The sequence below is a fragment of the Molothrus ater genome, chromosome 5, assembly GCF_012460135.2.
Source record: "Molothrus ater isolate BHLD 08-10-18 breed brown headed cowbird chromosome 5, BPBGC_Mater_1.1, whole genome shotgun sequence".
Taxonomy (NCBI): domain Eukaryota; kingdom Metazoa; phylum Chordata; class Aves; order Passeriformes; family Icteridae; genus Molothrus; species Molothrus ater.
The window spans coordinates 52,639,991-52,663,203 of record NC_050482.2 but is presented as its reverse complement, the minus strand read 5'-3'; the positions used below and the strand labels follow the sequence as shown (position 1 = coordinate 52,663,203).

The 23,213-nt window shown below is 41.4% G+C and overlaps 2 protein-coding genes across 5 annotated transcripts in view; one reads left to right on the top strand and one right to left on the bottom strand.

Moving 5' to 3' along the window:
• The window catches only part of TIMP3 (TIMP metallopeptidase inhibitor 3), a 37,486-nt gene extending 18,298 nt beyond the window's left edge, over positions 1 to 19,188 (top strand). The window contains exons 2-5 of the mRNA XM_036400520.2: positions 7,280 to 7,362; positions 13,292 to 13,403; positions 14,092 to 14,213; positions 14,839 to 19,188. Of these exons, the coding sequence (XP_036256413.1) occupies positions 7,280 to 7,362; positions 13,292 to 13,403; positions 14,092 to 14,213; positions 14,839 to 15,036 (515 nt within the window). The 3' untranslated portion in view covers positions 15,037 to 19,188. The remainder of the gene's footprint in view (positions 1 to 7,279; positions 7,363 to 13,291; positions 13,404 to 14,091; positions 14,214 to 14,838) is intronic.
• SYN3 (synapsin III) overlaps positions 1 to 23,213 on the bottom strand; it is a 196,199-nt gene that overhangs the window by 108,644 nt on the left and 64,342 nt on the right. For all 4 annotated transcript variants that reach the window (XM_036400515.2, XM_036400512.1, XM_036400516.1 and 1 more), the window contains exon 6: positions 22,061 to 22,150. In XM_036400515.2, coding sequence (XP_036256408.1) covers positions 22,061 to 22,150 — 90 coding nt within the window. The remainder of the gene's footprint in view (positions 1 to 22,060; positions 22,151 to 23,213) is intronic.

Genomic DNA, 23,213 nt, shown 5'->3' with positions numbered 1-23,213 from the left:
TTTTGCCTTAGCCTGAATTTAGCTTCCAGTGACGATTTTAAAAATATAGGTGGAAAGTAAAAAAAAAAGCTTGCCAAAAGGGAGACAGAAAAATGTCTAGTTGGCAGGAATGACATTGTTTTCTCCTTTTATTTTTCCAGAGTGTTCTCAATGCTGTAGGCATGCTCATTACATAGTCTGCAGCGTCTCTGCTTATATCTATGGCAAACCTAGAATGTTTTGTTGGTATAAGTTGTGAGACTAACCCAGCAATACATGTAACTCCAGTAACTCAACTCTGTGCCTGATCTAGCTAATCTCTTATGTCTACCTGGCTTCACTGAATTTAGCTGGTAACAACAGACAGTGGGTTTTTTTCTTCTTTCTTTCCTTTAGCTTCTCTGTGTTTTTAATGAGGTATTTCCTGAAGCTAGTTTTTAAATGTACTAGCATCTACATACGGATCTAAGAGATTCTACTTGGACCTTTTAAATGAATATAAATGCATTTTAGATCCATCTATTCTTCCTTCTCCATTCAGTCTTCCCTCTGTATTCCCAATGGTGTGTATGATGGGGAAGCAGGGGAGCTAACATTAGGAGTTAAATGCAGGGGAAGTGCTGGGCAGTTGAAGAGAGTTTGAGCAACTGGCCAAGTTGCATATAGGAACCTGAAGGAAATGCCCAGAAGAGAATTTGCAGGTTCTCATTTAACAGAAATCTCTTGTTTCTCTCTGATTCTTTTGTATTTCAAAGAGTGCTTGGACTTCCATAGGATCAGGTGCACCATATAGGGAGGGAGAAAATGCTTGATACTGCTGCTATCACAAAGGTTGTATCCAGTTAATAAGCTACAGGTGAAATGCCAAGCACTAACCAAGTTCTGCTTGGTTGTTTTATGCAACCTTGTGTCTTTAATTTATGGTCTTGTTGGGAGGACTAACTTTCTCCCAAGTAAAGCCCTTCTAAAGAAGCATATACTTTTTGAGGTGATGGAAGGTCTGACACAATCAAAATCTTGTATGAAAAAGTTGTATCACTCCTTATTTTGCAGTGTTAGAAGTCAAGAAGCACAACATGTTGTGCAAACAGAATCTCAGTGGCAAGGAAATCTGCAGGGATGGGAAATGTGGTTAATATTTAGCAAGTGTAATTGTGATCAGTTGTTTTATACGCAGCTTAGGCCTGGGCAAACCCATTTAATTGCCTTCCACTTTTCTTTGGGGTGGCCTTCAAACAGACTTGCCATGCCACAGACAGGGGAAGTTTTTTTGGAACTGTGAAACAAGGACCAAAAGTAAATGTCATAATTCTGGTTAGAACAGGGGAAGTAAAGTTATCTCTGTCTTGCTTTCCTGTTTTTATTTAGACTTTCATTGTTAGTTACCAACACACTTGCTGATGTAAATGCACGTCCTTTACAATGTGAAATTTATGTGACAACTGACTGGCAGATGTGAATGGTGTTGAAAAGGTGCTCTTTTTCTGTTCATGTTCCTGAGAGCACTTTGAAAAGACGAGAAGTCATGATTTGGAGTGCCAATAATGGAAACTAGTTTGTTGGTCAGGGTATGAGAAGAAGGCAACCAGCAGTGAACTTCTTAACTTCACTACCTTTTTTTTTGCTTCCTTGATGTTCTTTGGTGATGCTGTGTACCAGCACAGCTGAATTTGACTTCTTCAAAGACAAAGCAAAAAGGGTTTGGTTTGCCTTTTTTTGGCTTTGGATGAAGGTCATGATGGAATGAGGCAAAAGAAAGCTTCTCCGTGGTATTTTTTCAGCCTTCTTGTGCTTTGCAAGAACCCTTCAAATTCAACACTCTGATTTATAAAAGAATTCTGTTTTGGTCATGGAGGAGGAGGCAACTTTCAGAAGTAATAGATCATCAAGCTGGCTGGAGGCTTCTGTTGTTTCCCCTCTTCATAAATCCCCTGCTGTAATCAGTGTTTCCCTCTCCTCTCTGCTTTCCTGTGGAAGTGGAGGAATGGGTGAAGGGCTGCTATCTATTCCCCTTCCTAAACCAGGCACCAGCTACTTGCTGCTCATAGAAGCCTGCAGCCACCAGGCAATTCAATAGAACCTCCCAAAAGGCTGCAGACAGTTGGGCCACACTTACAGTTCAAAGGACAAAATCCACCTCTAGTTATGGTCCTCTGGTTTTAGGGCAACCAAGAGTGTTGCCCTAAATAGATAGTAATTGCTAACAGATCAGCCAGGGCAGTGGGAAGAGGAATGCATCATGTGAGAGTGAGCAAGGGAGACAGCAATTCCATCTTAGCAGCACCATCAGCACCACTACTAGAAAATCTGTGTGTAAAAGCATCCTGCTTTGACCACATTAGGGGACACCCCCATAAATGACACTCAGTAGTGTGCTAGGTATACTCAGAGAAGTCTAAAACATACCAGTTGCCTTAGCCCTGTGTGATGTGAGCCCTCCAGCATGTACCAGCACAGAATGGAGTTCTTGTGAGGCAGATCAAATGAGGGAGCTGCTAGTAAAGCTGGTAAAAAGGTCTCAGTAAATTGCTCATGGAAGTGAACACTTGTATAGTCTTTGGATAAATAAAATGGCAACCATCCTCCTTGGCATATCATGTGTCTGGTGTGTTGGTGTAGTCAATGGCCTTAGGACAGAAGGAGCTTCTCTTCAGCCTCCTAGTCATGTTGCTGCTCCCTATATATTTAATTTAGCCACTATGTCAGAGAATGGCCTGGGAGAATAACTTGTCCCATGTGTCTCCATTAGTAAACAAGTCCTCCACATCCTTCACTCACTTAAGTGCAATGAGCATGCATTTCAGCCAAAGCTCTCACTTAAAATTACTTATATTGCACACCAATAAAATAAATCCTTGAAACAATAATGAGAAGTGTGGCAGTTGTTACCCTCCTGAGCTGTTCATGGTAATTGGTCACAAGGGAAATGGGTTTGGAGCAAATCCTGGTCTCTGAAGGGTGTGCCTCCATTTAAAATGCTGTTTATGGATGACAACTAGCCCACTTGCATGAAGGCATCTGGTTCTCATGGTGCAATTGAGCAAGCAGCCGGGATTGGTGGTAGGCCGGGTCTGTACTGCTGCCCTCTCATCAGGGGAAGGTAAGATTTGGGACAGGGTCACCACCTAGTGGCTGGTCCCGATAAAGGACACGGGCTGAATTGAACCAGGACATTTGATGTTGCATATCGGTGGGGAAAACGAGCTGCCACACATGTAGTAGTTACTCTGTGCCTGGATGGAATTATTTGGTAGCTGCAAGTCTTTTCACTGTGTTGTTTCCTCGCTTGGCAAATGCATGTTTTAATCTCTGTTTTAATCTCTGTATTTCTGCTCCTTGACTCGTGCAAAGAATGCCTTCTGACATCTCAGATGTAAAGTCAATGTCCTCTTCTGCTTCTTGCCTTGCCTTTAGGCCTATTCTCCCTTGAATCCCTGAGAAAATGGCCACAGAGTAAGTGATAAGATAAAGAGTATTCGAGTTAGGTATGTATGCATATGGGCAAATAAAAGATCAACTTCTCTTGTTCCCATTCTGATTTGTCTGCCTTTATAGGACCTCATCCAGTGACATTTGGAAAAGATGTAGGTGATTTTTGCCTGTATTTATGAGTGTTCTTGCACCTGCAGACAGTTTGTACCACACTAGAGATGCCAGGGAAACACAAACCAGTAGCTGCTGGCACTATACTAGTCCTTGCAAATCTCAGCCATCTCTGTTTTCCTAACTACCAAGCTAGTGTACATTTTAAAAATGCAAACAAAAACCGCAAAAAAAGCCAAGGAAAAGAGATAAATACACTAATAATTTGTGATGCATTCTTAGATGCATTTCTTGAATACTCAAACACAGCAGGTTATTATTTTAATTATTTTTTTTAGAGTATCAACTAAAAGCCTGGTTTCCTTCCTTTCATGAGGGGATGTTTCCTCCCTCAATTTTTTAATCATGTCAAATTTTGAGAAGCAGTACATATGTTTTCTCCTCTTTGTATCATGGCATGGCTGCCATGCTTATCTTACCAAGATTTATATCCTTGTCTAATTTAGCTTTTCATAAATAATTACAAATCACTCATGAGACCTTGCCAACTGCTCCAGTCCCACAAAGTGACCTGACCTGAAACCCCAAAGTACTGAGAAACATTCATCTTGGAGTATTTTCATAGGCAGTGCTTCAAAGGAATTGCGGTTTAAAAATATGCAGCTATTTTGGTGACCACTTGTGTGGGATAAAGTTCCCATCAGTAATAGCAGGACTGTAATAGAGCTTCAAGGAGAAGGGAGGAGCTCAGGAGAGCAGTCACAGCACCTTTTGCCTCATTCTGCTCAAGAAGTAGGAGTCTGCAGCAGTAAACAGTCGACTTCATTAACTTAACATGGACTGAATTTGCAACAGAAATGCTGTAAATTTCAGATAATTTGCAGAGGGTGGAAAGTTCTTCTGGCAAGTAGGCATGGCCCCTGCTCAGTCAGGAGCAATGTTCTTTATTTTCTGTCCAGGTGTGAAGAGTGGCTCAGCCATATAACTGGAGAATGGTGGCTTGAAGGAGCAAAGATAGGGACTGGGAAACACGGGGCTGCAGGTGTGCAGTGTGGAGCTCTGCTCTGAGCAGGGTGTACAAGTGGCTCTCGTGTGTGGAGCCTTAGGGGGTTGAAGCTACACATGCAAGAGCAGTTCTGAGCAGTTCTGTCCATCCAGCATTTCTCTCCAGTGGCTCAGAGGCATCTCATCCTCAGGGATGGGAATGTAACCACACAAATTAAAGGAGATACACTTAACTTGGAATATCCTCTGCTACTTGGCTAACAGGTTGTTTTTTCCTTTAATATGGGAAAAATTGTGCAGGGTGGGTTCTTTTTTTCATTTCTAGTTCTTCAGTGAAGAAAACTTAGCTAGAAATGTTACAATTGGAGTGATAGGGCGCCTTCTCTGAAAAACAGAGGGCTTGACCCTCTTACAAAAGGCTTGAAGTGATAGCTCACACTAAGGTTTGTCATGGCTTTTCTAGTTGAATTTGCTAGGATGGTTCTCCAACTTTATTAGGGAACAGTAATAGAAAAATACAGACCCTTCTACTTGTTTGCAAGGGTATTATTAGTTGAAATCACAATGCTCTTATGTCCTAGTAGAGGTATGCATTTTTAATATTTGGTGAAGCTGTTGGTTAGTCCATAAATCAAAGCTTCTGTCTGAAATGGCTGTGGTACCCTAAGTAGAAGTCAAAAGACTGACAAGCTAGGAGTGAAACACATGAAGAAAATGGTTTTTAGGTATTTTGTCAGCAACTGAGAATGTGCTTGTGGTCTTATATGCTAACTATGTTCTGGTTTGGAAAGCCTAACATTTTGTAATACTGACTTTTAGTATATTTCTTATAATTGTCAATAAGATATAAGATTTTTTTTGTTCATGTTAGATGTGTTGGGCAAACACCATTTTTTTTCAATTTCAGTGTATCAGCAAATGAAGATAAGATTTTTGACACTCTCTGCTATAGACTCCAGTGTTAGTGAGCTGTCCTGGAATTTGCAAAACCTTAAGGAATTATGTTCTTTCTCACTGACCCTTGGACAGTCTGGTTTCTGTAGCTTTGCTGGTGGTTGGGGGCAGCAAGGGAGGAAGCTAATTCTTTAAAGATATTTGCAGTCCTCAAGTACACAGCTCAATATGGCTACTAAAATTTGAAGATGAGAGTAAATTGAAGTCAGAACAACTTGTTAAATAGAAGAATCAATAAAATTGCTTTTACTGCCATTGGGAAATTAAAAAAAAAAATTGAAATTTTACACTTAGTGAATGAAGGTTTTGTTGGTTCTTTGAATCAAAGCCAAGACTGTCCTACCTAGTTTAAATTTCTTTGACAAGTCTGGCTGAAGCACAGGATATAAATCAGAGCAGAGTGGATTTGTCTTCATTTCACACCACCCTCGTGGAACAAAGTCCAGGAACTGGTGTGTAAAACCAGACCTATCTATTCCTTTAAATCTGTTCTTCTGATTATTCCAAAAGTTGGGACAAGCTTTTTGTCTCCTTAGTTGGACCTAGGTAGCGAAAAAAACCTTAGTCTTCTCTTTTTCCTCATTCCTTCCAGTGGGCTTCTGCAGATTTGAAACTAAAATGCAGCAAGATGTTTGTTTAATGTCCTTTAAATTCAGGAAAAAATATCCCAGAACTTTGTTGCTGCTGTTAGATAGTGTTATAATGCAAATAACTCACTGTATTTTCCTGCTTTCACCTCTTTAGCCCATTTCTATGCCTCCCTGCATTTTGTTTTGGTTTTCTGTGATAGATTAAAATGGATAATGCCTGCCTGTCCCCGAGCTTTGCTCCTCTGCTGAGATGAGCAGGTAGTTGAAGAACTTTTTCAAAGAGGATAGATAGAACAGTTTTTAAAATTTTCTTTTGTGTGTGTGTGGAATGCCCCAAAAAGGGATGAGCAAGAGAACCCTTCATTAAGCACTGACTGTAAACTTCCCACTAGATAAAAAAAAAAATCCTTATCTATGGGACCTCAAAATCCTTATCTCTGTTGGGTTGGGCTCAGCTGACATTGCTGTAGTGCATCTGTGATACACTGGCAGTACCTGTGCCACAGAGCACACACTGCCCCTTGTTATCCATGAGGAAATGCAGTGCAAGGTACATAAGATCTGATGCGTCAGCTTTAGTTTGTCTTCCAGGTGACTTCTGGCTAGCCTGGCAGCTTTCACTGGGCACTTGGTGGTTGCTGAATAATCCAGTTTGCACAGTAGCTGTTTGTTCAAGGGAACATTTGTTAGTTTTGCGGCCCCTCAGAGGTGGCAGTTGTAATGAAATCCCAGATATGAGATATTCCAGTGCCCTGTACTGAGTTGTTATGTTTATTGGGAAACAGCTGCAGTGGGCACACAAAGAACAAAGTAAAAGTACTATCCTATTGAACATCATCCTGTACGTTGAGAGTTAAGGCACTACAAACTTTGCTTAGTGCAAAGATTTTAATCGGTCTTGGTCCCAGCTACAGTCTGCTCTGCAGATTTCAGTGAGAATTAACCACAAATAATGCTTGTTCTTATTCTTCATTATTCTTCTCTAAATAAATACCTGCTTTGCCATCCCATTTTACATACCTTTACTATGTGTGAGACTTAGAATAAATTGAGAGGAAGGTTGACCTGGACTTTTGTTTATTTTACAAGATAACTTATGTAAACAGATTTGTGTTTTTGTTTGGTTTTTTTTTTTTAAGTGGAGGATATAGCAAAAATGCTGCGTGAAGTTGTCTATAATTTGCATTTTTTTTCTTTCCCTATGACAGTGATCCGAGCTAAAGTGGTGGGGAAGAAGCTCATGAAAGATGGACCCTTTGGAACAATGCGATACACGGTCAAGCAGATGAAGGTATGTTTGCAGATATTTCCCATGGGCTAGGAAATATGGTAAGGAATCTAATTAACACATAATAACAAACACTTTGCATACTTAACAGCACCTCCACTTTTTGTACTGGCCATACAGAAGGGAAGGAAACCAGCAACTGGTAGAAACTTGCCTGAAGAGGGGAAAGGAGCAGGAAGAGATCATTCCTGACATACAGTGCTGAACACCTGAATTCTCCCATTATTTTAAGATTTCTGGTAGTAAAAGATGCCAGATGGTCTTCTCTAGGTACTGAAGAAGTGTTTTGTGTTCAACATGCACAGTTAGACTGGAAATGCCAGCTTTTCCATGTAGCACATTCATTAAATCCAAGAAGGAAATTATGGTAGGGGGTCTGCCAGCCTTGGGAGAGTGCTCATTTCTCTTCTTTCCTTGCTTTCTTTGTGACCACTAGTTAGGATTACAGCATTTTTTCCATCTACAAAACAAATGAAAATCATATAGTGAAGTCTTTATATAAAGCTAAACAGAGCGTTGTAGCTTTTAAATACTGTCGGCTTAGAAGAGCTGTGAAGTATTGATTCAGAGATGAAAAGAGGTACAACTACACCAGTTGCTCGATTTCTTTAGTTTCTTTCTTCAGAGCTCTAATTCTTGCTGCACAAACTGCACTCAACCTGCTGCTTTGGACTTGGGTTTTTTTCTTAAACTGCCCCCTTGTTATGTAATGCTAAAAATCAGCCCTAGATTGTTTTTCTTGGCAATGCCATTGCAGTCATAAGACTGGTTTATGTCTTTAGGAAAAAAGAAAAAAAAAAAGAGAAAGGGAATGGAAAAGCTTGGCAGAGACTGCAGAAATCTGAAACGTATTAGACAAAGTAAAGGTTCAGAAAAAACCAGTCACTTGCTTGCCTTGTAACAGTAACTCTCTTTATAAGGCAGTTTATAGCTAAGCACGAAAGCCGGGAGGAGGAGACGCAAAGCCTGTTTCATAAGCTGTCGCAAAACCATGCACGTAGCCAAATCTGGTCCTAGCATGGCTTTTCCACAAGAGTGGAATGCCTGCACTTTGAATAAGAGGGCGTGAGGTGCTGGGCTTGTTGACTTCCTTAAAAACCTTGAAAATTTCTCTGCCAGATTCCAAAGGAAATATATATTTGTAAAAAAACCCAAAATAAACAAAACAAACCAACAACTGGTTGTGTTGGCAATAATGAGATAATACTGCTTTTTTTTTTTTTATGGCTGTTGTTGGCTTCATCAAGCTTGCAGCACTCTGCCTTTCTTCTCAAGTTTTGTCACTCTCCAGCTCAGCTAGTGTACCCTGCTTCACAAAACTACTCAGTGTCTGCATGCTGCAGTGGCTTCATCAGCTTCTCTTTCTGATTTCATCCTGGTCTGTCCAGTACCACTTCTTTTCCTCCTTCTCAGCCAAGAGTTTGGTGCTTTCTGTCTAACATATGACCATGAACTGTGATCTAGAATGATGGTAGTCCCTTGAAATGAATTACTACCCTATTTACCACTCAGAACAGTGCCCCTCTTCTAATTAAGTCCCAGCTGTTTTCATTGGGTTATCTGCAGCACGGGGCCTTTCTGCAGGAGCATTTACATAGTGTTTTTTAGGAAGTTATGTGTCCAACAAAAGCAAGAGGGATTTTAAAAAGGAAATCTTGTGTTGGTCAAACTGCCCTTATGTCTGCTGCTTAGATGGTGAGCTGGTGGGATGTTGCACTGGACATTTAACTGTGACCTTTGGCAGGAAGGAACCTGAAGCAAAGTGCTCAGTAGGACTGGAATGTCCGGAGGACAAAGTTCTTCATAAACAAACAAACCAACTGTCTTCTTTGGAAACCCTGCTGTCTTTCTGCTGAGCTTAGAGACTTCAGTATAAAGAGGGATTTAGATCCATACAGTGGGGGAGTTCTGAGTGACACAGCAAATTTTTCCCTTATTTACTCCAATGAAAGCTAACTGTCCTCCTGCTGAAAAGAGAACCAAGGAGGCCTATGGCTCTGCACAGCTGTATGGGAACAACTCTGAAGATAAAACTAACACGTCAGTCTGCATAAACCCTTCTGCACCTGCAGGTGAAAAATAAACAAGCCATTTAGTCTGTCAGTGTGTGCTGGATTGCCTGTGGAAAGCACTGAAAGCCTTAAAGGGCAACAAACCATCTCTGTAGTTCTTTCACAGGCTCCTTGGAGTTTGTGGGTTAGATTCTTGATCTCACTAATATTCCTGAACTTGTTGCTGCATTTCACAACTAAACCAACCTTGGGCCTGGACTGGAGCACAAAGTCAGCCCACAGGGACAGAACAGTACTGGGCTTTCTAGAGTTCAGGTTTGTTGTCTGAAGAGGCCTTGTGCTTTTCCAAGCAATCTCTGCCTCTCCCCACTGCTTTCTCAAATAATATAAGAATACTTTGAGATCACGTGTCATAAATCTGCACAGGACTGATCTAACCCCTACATGTTCTGTGATCTTGCAGTGCATTCTGAGAATGGCCCAAGCCTATTTCCAGAAACTGCAAAGGAAACAAGGAGATAAGATATTTCTCCTCCATGAGCACAAACAGTCCTGGTTGACCATGGCAGCACCCTGCACAGGCTGCCAGAAGCAAGGAGACTTTCCTTGGTTTGTTGCTTATCTGTAAAATGAGTCTGTGGGGGGAAATGTGATAGTCCCAAGAGGAAAGAAGTGGGGTAGGATTAATTTAGTTTAATTTTAGACAGACTAAAATGAGGTGTTGAGTCTTTCCTGCTCTCTTGTCAATGGGTAGAGAGAGGAACCACCAAAGTGTAATTCAGCCCACAAGTTGTAGGCAGCTATTTTAGGATGGGCTGAGTTGCTCTGGAGGTGTCTGTTCTTGGCATTTGACTAGAGAGGATGCCTAATTCCTGTGAATTGTCTATATTTTAGGTAGCTGAAGGTTAGGCAAGGTGTGACTCCCAGCTCTTGGTATCTAGTGCAACCTCACAGGGGAGGTATAGAGGGAGGAACATCATGAACAGTTTTACAGGGTGAAGTCATTTAAGCAGCAAGAACCACCACGGGATTTGCCTGTGCATTTCTGAGGCAGTATGGGGGCTCTAAGGGGAATGCTGACACAGATGGAAATAGAGCAGCACTAGCAGACATCACCATGTCATGCTTGCTAATACTTTATTCCTTGTTATTATGCTTCCAAAAATACACATTTGTGGGGACAGGAGAACTCTGAGGGTAGCAGTTAGGAGAGAGGCTAGCTTTATGGGTGGGTTTCTTCTGACTGGTCTAACAGCACTTCCAAGACATTTTGTATATCCAAAAATAATGCTCAAGGTATTGTTTTATTGAATAGTGGGCATCTGTAGAAGATTCCCCCTTGCCAAACTTTCTTTTTCCTTCCCTGAGAACCAAGGTCCTACTGGTGAATTTTATTCAGTCATCAGAGGGTGGGGGAGGCCCTGACTGCCCCAGCAGGGGTTCAGTCAGCATGACAGTGGCTCCCATCAACGTGGATCACTGAGGGCTGAGTAGAAGTGCTTTTTGGGAGGCTGAGCATGCTTTCTTTAGCAGCCCTGACTGTGGTGGCCCTGATGGTAATGTGAACCAGAAATTAGGTCCAGGAGCTGAAAAACAAGCCCCAGTTCAGCATCACTGGCTACTTCCTAGGCAGTAATGTTGGGCTTGATAGCTTAGAAGATGAGAAAAGTGATGACTAACAGTCTTGTAGAAAGGACCTGAGCAGCTTCCCAGGGGAATGATTAGGTAGCTCATAGCCCTGTGGGCAGCAGGAAGAAAGGGCTCCAAGTGTACCTGCTCATATGTAGACCTTACAACAGAGATGCTTAATTAGCCCAACATGAGCTCAGCACTGTGAGTGACCGATCCCTTGCACTGCCATGCACAGTGTGCAGCTCTCTGCAGTGTTGATAATGCACTGCCTGGAGGGACTGGGCAGCCCCAGCTGTTATCTTAGCTCGTTTTATCTGCTTAGATACTGTTATCTGAGCTTCTTGGTGTGACACCCACTAGAAAGGGGTCTGGACACATGACCTTTATTCTATGTGCCTTTCCTCACACTACCCTTGGGAAGGAAGAAACAAAAGTGTGCTGAGGGCTAAATAACTCATCCAAGGACAGACAGGATGCTTGTGCCAGAATCTAGATCTCCAGCTCTGTTGACTGGATTGGAAAATCTGAGTAGGTAATCTGATACCAAGAAAATTGCAGGATAAAGCAGAGATTAGGTAAAGTTCACTTCTTCCATCTCCATTGAAAGACTTTGGCCATTTATGGATACAATATCATATTTCAAGCATGATCTATGAGTTTTTGTTGGTATAGTAGGATTAATTAAAGAAAAGTACTTTGCTTGCATATTAGCTGGGTATAGAAGAAAGGCTGGAAAATGCAAACTCTTTAGTGTGTCTTCTACTGCACCCAGCAATGCTGTTACTGGGTTGTGACACTGATTAGGGGAATCTAAGGAGAAAAAAAATTACCTGGCTAACATTCCATAGATTCTCCAAAGATAATTTGGCCTATCAGCATAGCAGAATTAGTAGTAATTTTTTATGGTTTTATATTAAGTATTTGGGCCTAGCATAAAGTCTGTTAAATTAACAGATGTTCTTCCACAAAGAAAAAGATTTGTTGTTTTTAAAGGAGGTAAGGGCATGGTGAAATACCCTGGAGTAATAGGAGACTTAAAGGAATAAAATGCAACCTGGAGAAGAATACTACAGCTTAGGTGACACAGCAGCAAGGATCTATAGCTCTGGGATTGTTTGGGATTTTTTGGTCCTCTTTTGCCTAAATAATTAATATTTACTACTAAACTGAATGTGCTGTCTATCAGTAAAGATGAGAGAGAAAAGGATAGGCTGGGAAATGCCAAGAAACTGATTCTCTCTGACTTGTATTATTTCTTCTTTAACTTCTAAATATTGGCCATTTGTGGAGTTGGCAGGAAAAAAGGAAAAAAGAGTGACTGAATGCTTTGAAAAGACAAAAAATATTTAAAGATTAAATTCTCAGGAAAATAATCCTCTGTGTTTCAAAAATAGGATATATTTAATGGGTCCAACGTACACGTGTAGTGGTTGTTTCATTGCTATGCAAAGACTTCATTATGCTGCTAACAGGTGGACATGAGTTTCACTAGATTGCAGCAGTAAGGCCAGGTCAGATGGGGACATGTGCTAATTTCTGACTGAATCCAACTGCCTGTGTATCTGTGGGCTCATGTTTCGATTAAACTGAGCTGGAAGAAAGATTATGAAGATGGAGGAGGAGTGCAGAGGAATTATGTATACATGATATTTTCTTTATGGCGCCCATCAGTATGGGACTAATTTTAGAAGATGGTGTAGAATTCAATGTCTGCATTCATTGAGTTAGAGAAACAGTAAGTCCTTGCTGAGGTCAGCAGGAGTTGCGTGTGCTACGCGTTTGAGAAGGAGGTGTCTGGCTTGATGACTTAGATCAGGCGCCAAAGGTTTGAAACTCTTACAGCAACAACACTGGAAAATAGGGTAATTGTTTAAAAGAAAAACCCTTTAGTTTGGAAGAAATTGTTTAAATCACATAGAGAGAAAGATTCTAAGCTTGAACTAATTTTATTTCTCCCTAATTTTGACCTTTATAAGGGGGAAAAAATGTTCAGGATGTTGGCAGAGCCTGCAGCATTGGCACTTTGTTCAGTCAGTGCCACTGGAACTAATACGAATGGGAAAAACTGGTCCCTGTGCTGAATTGCAATGGCTTATTAGCAGGTGGTTTTTCTGCTTTACCAGCAGATCTGGTAGGGAGACTTCCATGAGTCCAGCCAGTGTCATTATTCCTTCACTCTTGTAAAAACCAGAAAATTTATTGCTTACCACCACAAACTAGGAATGTAGATTGTAAAGAACCTTAAGTGAAATTTGTCCTCTGAAGATGACTTTTTATTCTTTCTCTAGATGTACAGGGGCTTCCAGATAATGCCACATGTTCAGTACATCTACACAGAAGCCTCTGAGAGTCTTTGTGGAGTCAAGCTGGAGGTCAACAAGTACCAATATCTGATTACAGGTAATGGACCTTGTACTTCTCCATAAGCAAAACCTCTTCTGTTTTATACACACACCTGCTAAGGACACGGGCAGTGGTGTAGATAGCTCTCTACACAATTTCCTAAGTGTTAAGATGGCCAACAGTATTCTGGTGTTCAGTACTCTACTCTAAGTGACTCTGAGAGTCACTTCACTCTCTAGATGTCCCTCTCTTTCCTAAAGTGTGTCTTATAACTAGACATGCTGTGACAAGTATGTTTTATGACAGTTCATGGCTCTCAATTTATACCTGAGCTGGCATGTCTGTCACAGGGAACTGGGTGCTACTGGGCTGTGTCATAAATGGAAGGTCATTTTTGGAATGAGCTGGAGAATGAGATGGGGGGATGCAGGGGGATGGACATGTGTCAGTTGCCAAGTCTTGTTTCTAGGGAAGGTGTCAGTTAATTTGCTCTGTTGTTAAGAGTAGCTGGAGAGCATTACTAAACTGCACCTTGCTGGTGGTGCTCTCAGCTGGCACAACACTCCTGACTTTCAGAAGTGCTGTTATCTTGCTGGCCAGAGACTCCTGAACCAGTTAATAAAAAGAGAGCATTTGCTGAGCAGTGTCTGAAGCCAAACATATTGAGAACATTAGCAATGTCAGGAAACGAGAGAAGTGCTTGAGCTGAGAAGTGCTAACTTGCGACCATGTGTCTGTTTTCAAGGCCGGGTGTATGAGGGGAAGGTTTACACTGGCCTGTGCAACTGGTATGAGAAATGGGACCGGCTGACTCTGTCCCAGCGCAAAGGACTGAACCACCGTTATCACCTGGGCTGTAGCTGCAAGGTAGGTGTGTCTCTAGGGTGGCATTCAAGCCCAAGAACTCTGTGTCCCCTGGCTGGTAATACTCAATGATGCCGGAGAAGAGCCAGGAAGAGAAATGGAGGACGGCAATTTTTACAGAGAAGAAGTAAAGTTCATTTTCAGTGTTGAGACAGAGAAGAGACAATCAAATAAAAATGCAGAGTCTATGCCTTTAATACCTTGTTGGAGTTAATTGGGGTTGGGGAAGACTTTCAGAATCTATGCAGAATCATTTGCAGGTGAATGAAATCAGATACCAAAGGCTTGGCAAGATATGTCCAGCTTTTGTCCTGTGTAAACATTTTGAGTACTTAAAACCCCACAGCCTGGCACTGGAACTAAGACTTTTGCATGTGGCGTCAGGCCTGCAAAAACATAGACATAAGCTCAACTTTTCTGCACCTGAAAAGCCCTTTTGACGACAGAGTTAGCTGTGTGTGTGAAGCTAAGCACATGCTTACGTGCTTACAGAACTGAGGCTGAATTTTGTATTAGTAAGCAAGGTTTGAGGATGTGGAATTTTGAATCACTTGTCTCTGTTAAAAAGACATATAATATAATGTTGTTTTTACATGTAGCCTTACCTGATTTCTCTTTCCAATTGCAGATTAGGCCCTGCTACTATTTGCCCTGCTTTGCCACCTCCAAGAATGAGTGCATTTGGACAGACATGCTCTCCAACTTCGGCCACTCAGGATATCAAGCAAAGCACTATGCCTGCATCCAGAGGGTGGAAGGCTACTGCAGCTGGTATAGAGGATGGGCACCTCCAGACAAAACGATAATCAATGCCACAGATCCCTGAGCAGCTTTCCCTTTCCTTATCTCCCCTCTCCCTTACTTGTGGCTGATCTTCCTTTGGACACTAACTCTTACCAGATCGTGATGATGACAATGAAATTAGTGCCTATTTTCATGCAAATTCTAGCACTTCGAACACTTAAAAAAGAAAAGGAAAAAAAAGGAAAGGAAAGAAAAAAGTCTGTGCTACCTTACTGAATTTTTAATCACCTTTTCCATTTTTTGATACCACTCATTCTGATCAGACAACATATGGGAGCTTACTTTTGCACACCAGAGGGAAAAATGGGAGGGGAAAAAAAGGAAAAAAAATAAAAGAAGATGGAGCTCTTGCTCTGTTACATGTATCATTAGCTGTAGCAATATAATCTCTATTTTTTTAGGAAAACAAAAATCTAAAAACTATGCCAATTAGGCACTGTATTCTTCTATGCGCTGGCTTCCCATCACCCCTCCTCATGCACTAAGTGCTGAAAATACATAGAAAAACCTATTTTAAGGGAAACAGATTTGATTAATCAGATTAATCAGGCAAATGAAGGAAAATGAAAAGAAACCCAGCCTAAACTATGGACAAAATGACATCCAAAAGAAATCCTCCTCTCTAGGAGAGATTGGCAATGTGATTGACTCCAGCAATGGGAGACTTTACCTGGTGTGTCTGACCACATCATCTGGTAAAAGCATTGTTGACTGACTGTCCTTGCTAATTCAGTCACAGTGTGAATGCAACAGCACATTTGAAGTTCTGGCTTTACCCAGAACAAAAGAGAGTATTTTGTATTCTTGTTGTTGTTGTTTCAAAAACAAAAAACCCATCCCCTATTTTCAGGGAGGTAAATGCAACTACAGCAGAGCATAAGAAAGGTTGTCCTATCCTGTTTTGAGCAGTGTTGGCCCCTGAAATTTTTGCAGCTTAGCTTCAACAGGAAAACCAGCTTGTGAACACCTTAAGCCAAACAGATGCAACAATAACAACTGTAAATCAATCATGTGCAAGAGGGAAAGGGGAGACTTGCTAGAACTCATACTATTAAAAAAAATATTGCCAAAATAGTGTTTTGCTGATCTAAGATGTATATACACATGATGACATAAGCTATTTTTGACAGGATGTGGAATTTTTTTGGTGTTATAAACAAAAGAATGGTTTGATTGTGTTTTAAAGACAGAAATATTGACATTCCGAGTTGGCGAGTCGCTTTTAAGATATTGAAGCTCCAGTGTATCTGCAGTAGTGGCTACAGTCATTGTTTCCTCTGTACTCCTTGCACCACGGTTCCTCCCCTGCAGCTACAATAGCTGCGTTTGTTTATATGGTGAAAGGAAGTGTGTGTGTGGGCTAGGCAAGGAAAAGTGGTCTTCTAATAAGTGTTGTCTGGGATCATAAAATTTTCAGCTGCCCGGAGGATTCGTTTTGTGTCAAGTGCTGTGTTTCCCCCTAGGCACTGTTAAGCATAGCCCTGTGCATGTGCTCATACCATGTCCTGCAGTCATGTGGGAGGAGAAGCCTTACTGTCTTGTGCTTTGCTGTTGACTGGAGAAGTTTTTTTCATTCTATTTTGGGTTTTTATTATTAAGAAAACTATAATATAATTTTTCTTATTAAATAAAAGTATTTTAAGTTTTAATGATGGTGAAGAAGGGGTGCTGACAAAATGCGTGACTTAAGTTTTGGATGGGGAGGGCTTGGGCAGGGAGAAGATTGTGCTTAACTTCATTTTTGTATTATTATGATTATTTATCTTAAGTTTCGATATATCTTCCGTTCATTCCACTTAGAAAGCAGAGCTGCCATGAGCAGGAAAAAGTTTTTGCAGTGATTCCAGCTTGGGGTAATACAGCATTTTACAATCAGTGACCTCAGTTACTGGAGAGTTGTTTAGAACCACTTTGCCAAATGGAAAAGAATGGGTGCCTGAGATGGGCCCTGATGTGTTTTTAAGTTCCTTGCGTGCTACCAGAGCTCTGCCAGATGTACACCCTCTGAAACACCCCATTTTCTGGATGACTTGTTGCAGCAAAAAGCTTCATTTTTAGCATTGCAAATAAGGGCATTTTCACAGAACTTTGAAGGGCATTTTCACAGAATTGCTGTAAGAAGTGCCCAGGTTTGCTACATATATTTTTTTTTCCCAGCAGCTCTGAGTGGCAATGCAGCACAAAACACATTGAAAGTCTATTGGATTTTCCTGTCATTTAGATTTGGAACATTTCTCAGAAGTCCTCTTCCCTGTGACTACTCCTAAATAATGGGTTGGAGATGAGAGGGAGAGTAGGGTGCTTCATGACACTTGTCACAGGACCAGGTGGTGGTTGAGAAAATTGTTCCTTTTGGCAAAATATGGGTTTGGGCTTTGGACCCAGTGGAACAATCTCTGTTTGACTTTTGCATGGCTGACAAAATCTGTGAGGGTCACTGGGGGCAGAATGGAGCCGTCCTCAGTGTCTGCATTGTTTGGAGTTGCAGGATGTGGCCCTCCTCAAGCTCAAGGTGACTTGGCAAAGCCAGTGTCTCTTTGAGCTGCAGCCACTTCTCACAGCTTTGGAAGGCTAAACAAAAATGCCCCTCGATGCAGTAAAGTGTTGATTTGAATTTTCATTAAACTGCAGCTTTGCATATTTTACCTGTCACTGATTCATTTAGCTAGCTGAGACATCACAGTATTGCACTCAAATTATTGTGAAAATATTTGCATTCTAATACTATGAGGACTTGTGTCCCTACCTAGGATATAATGTAGCTTTGTGCTTTGTAAACAACAAAACAGCAGATGCATTACCAGAAAGTGAAGCATATTCCCACTTTGTTTTGCAGACAGTAAAATGTATCTGAGATGCAGACAGCTAGACTGGCAAGGGCAGAGGTTAGGTGGCAAATCTTTGCCCTTGCTGTGTAAAGAAACAGTTGTTAAGGCTTTTCAAAATGTGAAGCCAAAAGGAGGGGGGAGAATCCAATGAAAATACATTTCTTTTGGGAAGCTTCTTTATTCTGTTTCTGTGGATGCTATCAGGGACATGCATTTCTTGGGCTTGTGCTTGCATTAAGGACCTGCCTGAAGGCACTCCTGAAGTAGAAGCCATTACATGGATTGAAGAGGCTCTAAATTGGACTCTAAGACTTCTTCCTTTCTGTCAGCTCTCCTTTCTTCTGCCTTGCTAAGTCACTTCTGCCTGCCAATGGAGATGTCCAGGATTACACACACAGTCCCTGCCACCATGCTTTAGACACACAAACATTATTAAAAATACTTTTAAAAGTGCATAGCTAATATCTAGACCAAAGCTGTTCAGTTTCCTATGCATATTTTTTCCCTTACTTGCTATAGAGTGTTTTCCCCTTTAAAATGACAAAAATAGATATTGAAGGTTTGGGAAAGGTTAGATTCTATTTGCCTTTTCCAAAATGGAGGGGGTAGAGAGTAGGAGGAGATCTGTGCATGGAGTTTCTTAAATAAAGTCCTCTTGTGGGAGGCTTCTACCTCCCCTGTATGGGAAAAAATGCCATTTTAAAGTCTCAATTTCCCATGTTTTGAAGAGTTACGTGGCCCTTTAGGTAGGACTATTCTAAAACATAAATCTATCATTGTATCCCATTTATACTTGTCAGAGTGAAATGCTGATGGGAAACATACTGTTGTGTTTTTACAGTAAAGACTGTTGGAAATAAAGGCCTCCATGAGAACAGGTTTCCATCCTTGCAGGTGTCTCTGAAAATACTGCTCGCTTTATAGCTTCAAAGGACAGAACAGAATTTAGGGAACTGCAAAAAGTTTTGGTTTTTTTTAGAGTAAGTGACTTCTGGGGCTACCAGTCTTGAGAAAAAAACACAAAAACCCACTAAACATTTGCTGCTGTTTTGCTTGTACTGGCTTCTCCTTCTCTCTGACACTGTCCTTCCTTCATAGAGCCACTCTGCTGTTCCTGATAGTCACGGAAACTTGGGGAGAGAACCAAACCCATGTGAAAAATCTTGTCCAGAAGGAATGTATTTGTTGCTAAATTTTCTAGCACTGTTTACAGATTTCCTCCATGTTATTTATAAATTTTATATTCAGTGAATGTATATTGTCTTTTAAGGTAATGTTGCATAATGTTCACTTTTTATAGTGTCCTTTTATTCTAAACAGTAAAGTGGTTTTATTTCTATCACAGACATTCTGTCTCTGCTTCACTTATATTAGTTTTCGTCGACTTCAAATGTACACAAATGGATTTGCAACTGGATTTCTTAATTTCCTTCCCCTTCCTGATACCCTTTTATTGGTCCCAAAGGAGATATTCCACCTCTGGTAATTCTTGTGCTTTGGCAAAGATCCCTTCAGGAATCCCCCCCTCTTTTTAAGAGCTTGTTCTCTCTAAGAATTGTTATTGTGGTCATAAGCCCAGGAGAGGCGAAAAATCCATTTTGAAGTTAATGACTCCCAGTTGTTAATTGGCCATAGGAGGTCAGTACAGAGCAAGGCACTCATTAGGGCTGACTGGAGCACCAGTAGGTCCTTGGAAGAACACTTACCAGATTGCTCTTATTTCCAGAAAACTGAACATTATGGGGAGGTCTGAAAGGTACATGCCCATGGCAAAGGGAAGAGAGGTTCATCTTTTCTGCTGTGAAATGTCAGAATCTTGTGTCCTCTCTTTAGGCTTACTGTTTAAGGCTGATTTAAAATACCCTGTTCTCGTGGGAAAGTAGCTTCAGAAAAAGCATTTTCAGATAAGTTAAAATGCTCACAAAAATGGACCTCCTGTTAGAAACCTTCTTTATCTCACGTTTTATTCTTGGAAAATCTAGTGTCTACAGAGATGAAGGAATGAAGGAGGTCTTTGAATCTGTTCTCTGTTTAATCCAAAGGTTTAGAAAGTAGACTCTGGAAAATTTTGGATATAGAAGGATGAGGGTCTCCTGTGTGAGAATTTAAGTGCTTAAAGTGTGTCACATTGCAAAGAGGTAAAACCATAGCACTCGTTATAAACACTTCCAGGGGGTGACCCATCAAAGGAACACACTGAGTTTTATGAGTGCTCACTGGTACAGCTTGGAAATACCTCCAGGAGAGTGAAGAGAAAGAGTGGTAAAAGAGGATCAGTATATTTCTATCTGACAAATGGAGAAGCTGATGCACAGTGGAGAAGCAACTTCCACAGGTATTTGGTGATGACTGTAATGCAGCATGCTTGGTGTAGACACTTGACCTCTCAGACACTCACAACCCAGGATGCTGTGAAGATGCTCCCAGAAAATATATCTATAAGTTGTGAAGATTCATTCTGTGAGGCAGACCACCCCCGTCACCTGGGAAGGGCTGACCTGAACTTGCCCAAGTGGATTGTTGCTCTGTAAATTGTTGGGAAGTGACTGACTTAAACCAGATTACTCAGGCTTGCATGTCAGCAGTAGTGCTTGTGTTCATATGAGATTGCCTACAGTTTAAAAGGCTTCCTGTACCCTTTTGGAAGTAAGTAATAGCATCTCCAAGTAGGTGATTAGTTACAAAGATGGAAAATAAGTGAAATTAAGATCAGTGCTAACCAATCTACTTTGCTGGTACCAAATATATCTACATCTGCAGAACCAAGAATCAGATAGCTAGACAAGAAAAATGTGCTAAAAGTGCTAACTTATTTGCAATGATAACCTTTATCAAGTCTTCAAAAAATACTGTTCCTGAAATGGTGGCACAAGTCACAACTGTCCCGAAGTATTACTTATGTCACAAAATCGTCTTCATAAATCATTAGTAATTAAATGCAACAGCTATGTGACTACTTAATCTTATAAATGTGCATAACACTGTCACATTGTTTAAGGACTATCCATTTCTTTATGTCTTAAATGATAATATAACTTCATGACTGTACTTACCTCCACGATGTGCCTGTGAAGCATGGAGGTGCCATAGTCTACACAGCGCAGGTAGAGAGACAGTATTGGAACAGAGAGGTGAAGGACTGGCATTTAAAATATTTGAGTACCTAGCAGGCAGCAGTGGGATTTTTCACAGGAAACTAGAGGATCATGTATCTACACCCTGTTTTGTGTTGTGGCTGGCCCACAGTTGCAACAAGTGTGTGACAAAAGACAGGATTGAATATTTTTGAGCCTTAGTTTGACATCTCAACAACCCTCATGTTCAGGCGGGCAATGCTGCTTGGGTTCACAGTCAAGCCTGGGAAATGAGCTCAGCCAGCCAGTGGTCACAGAAAGGGTCACGGTTCATACAGGGTTTCATCAAAGCCTCAGCCATGTAGGAAGAGCCACTAATTCATGGATGTAAGTTGGGAGCAAAAACTCACAAAGGACTAGTCTTTCCTTTAACACAGGGAAAAAAGGAGCCACGACCAGCTGTAAACAAAGCCCCTCTCTTTGCCATGTTCTCCAGGACTAAAGGCACCTATGCAGATTTCTTTGGAAGGTGCCCTGAGAGTTTGGTACAGTGCCCAGCAGTCACACAGGGCACTGAGTGTTCAGCTGTTGACAGAAAGACCAGACCCCAAAGCACTGTGCAAAGAAAACATGAGAAGCTGAAACAAACTCTTTTAAGAATGCCAGGTTACCCCGAGTACCTTCAGGTTGATAAATGTTTCATGGATGGTGAGCACGTGACAGACCGAGCAAGCTAACATTGTGAAACAAACATCTCTTAGGACCCATGTTCCAAATTGTCAGAATATTTTTAAACAATTCCATGGGTAGGGAAAATCCACTTTATCTGAATAGAGTGATTCTTTGCTCTAAGGGATGAGCTTTTTGCTGACTGTGTTTTAAAATGGAATTCTGCTTTAGTTTTGAGCCTTTGAGCCTTTTTGTACATTTTTTCAGGGTCCTTACATGACCTAGGGGAGGGCTGGGCAAGAAAGGAAAGAGGTTCCCAAGCAGTGCCTTTTGCACAGCACTTTTTAGCTAGTATTTTTCTGTAAGCAAAATTCAGACTCTTCCCAGCATTCCTGCCACCATTTCCCGGGTCCAACTTGCATCTGTTGTCTCCACCTCACCCATAGTGGCATCAGAAGAAAACAAAGTTACTCACCATCTGCTTATGGCTTGGGAAGAACGTTTGCTCCACCAGAGGGAACTTCTCAGGGCCCAGTGAGTTGAAGATTTTGATGAGTTGAGAGAACTTGGGGTGAGGGAGGGGGAACAAAAAACAGATACAGTGGATGTCAGTGACTCATTGTGCAACAGGCAAATGCTTGCAAAATGTTCTGATAGTGGTGAAGGAGGTGAGAGAAATGTTATCATGTCCTTCCCACCTTGCTTTCTTGACCTGAGAGCAGCAAGAAAATATGATGCTGCTGTATTTATTCATGGCCAAGCCAGCCTATGTACACAAACCTGGACTAAGGGAGCACAGAAGGGATTCAAGAGCCAGAAGGGAATCAGTTTGCATTTACTTAGAGATCTACTATGAACAAGATTTGCATTCAAAATGCAGCTGGGGAGAGGAGCCTTTCTTAGTAGAGGATAGAGCCAGGAAATCAGTGCCACCACTCCCATCAGAGACCAAATAAAACAAAGCTGTCCCTTGGATCTCTTTCTCACAACCAAATCCAAGCAAGGCACTTTGTGCTGGAGGGCAGGAGAGCTGCTAAGGGACAGTGATTTCAAGAGGGTTTGAGTGTCAGACCAAGGGCGTAGAGTCCACTGTTAATCAGAACTGACATTTATAGTGAACCAAGGGCCCCCAACAGCCCTTCATGAATGATGAAGAGAGAGGGGTTCATCTGCCTGTCCCTGTCCCGTTTACCATGAGGTCTGAGGGAGGCATCACTCTGTGAGGGCAGTATATAGAGAGCACTATGACATCAATGGGGACAGCAGCCACTGGTATTTCACACACAAGGAAGAACATTTGTCATTGTTCCCACCCATCAGCATGAACTTCACCATCATCACCACTATCACCATTATAAACCCTTTTACCCTGCAGCGTTGTGCCCAACCAGACACAAAGCTCCCCATGGTAGGACTGAGTTTTGATTTCTGTTCAGGTTCCAAAACCCTGAGAGAAGTGTAACACATCACAGCAAATTCCTGCTCCACTTCAGCCATCTGTGAAGCAAGCAGACCATTCTGTACGTTCTCTGCAGCCTCCCTGTTCAATCCATCATTCATCACACAGAGAAAAAAAAATCAAAACTATAAGGGGGAAACCTAATAACCATGACAGAAAATGTGTCTGA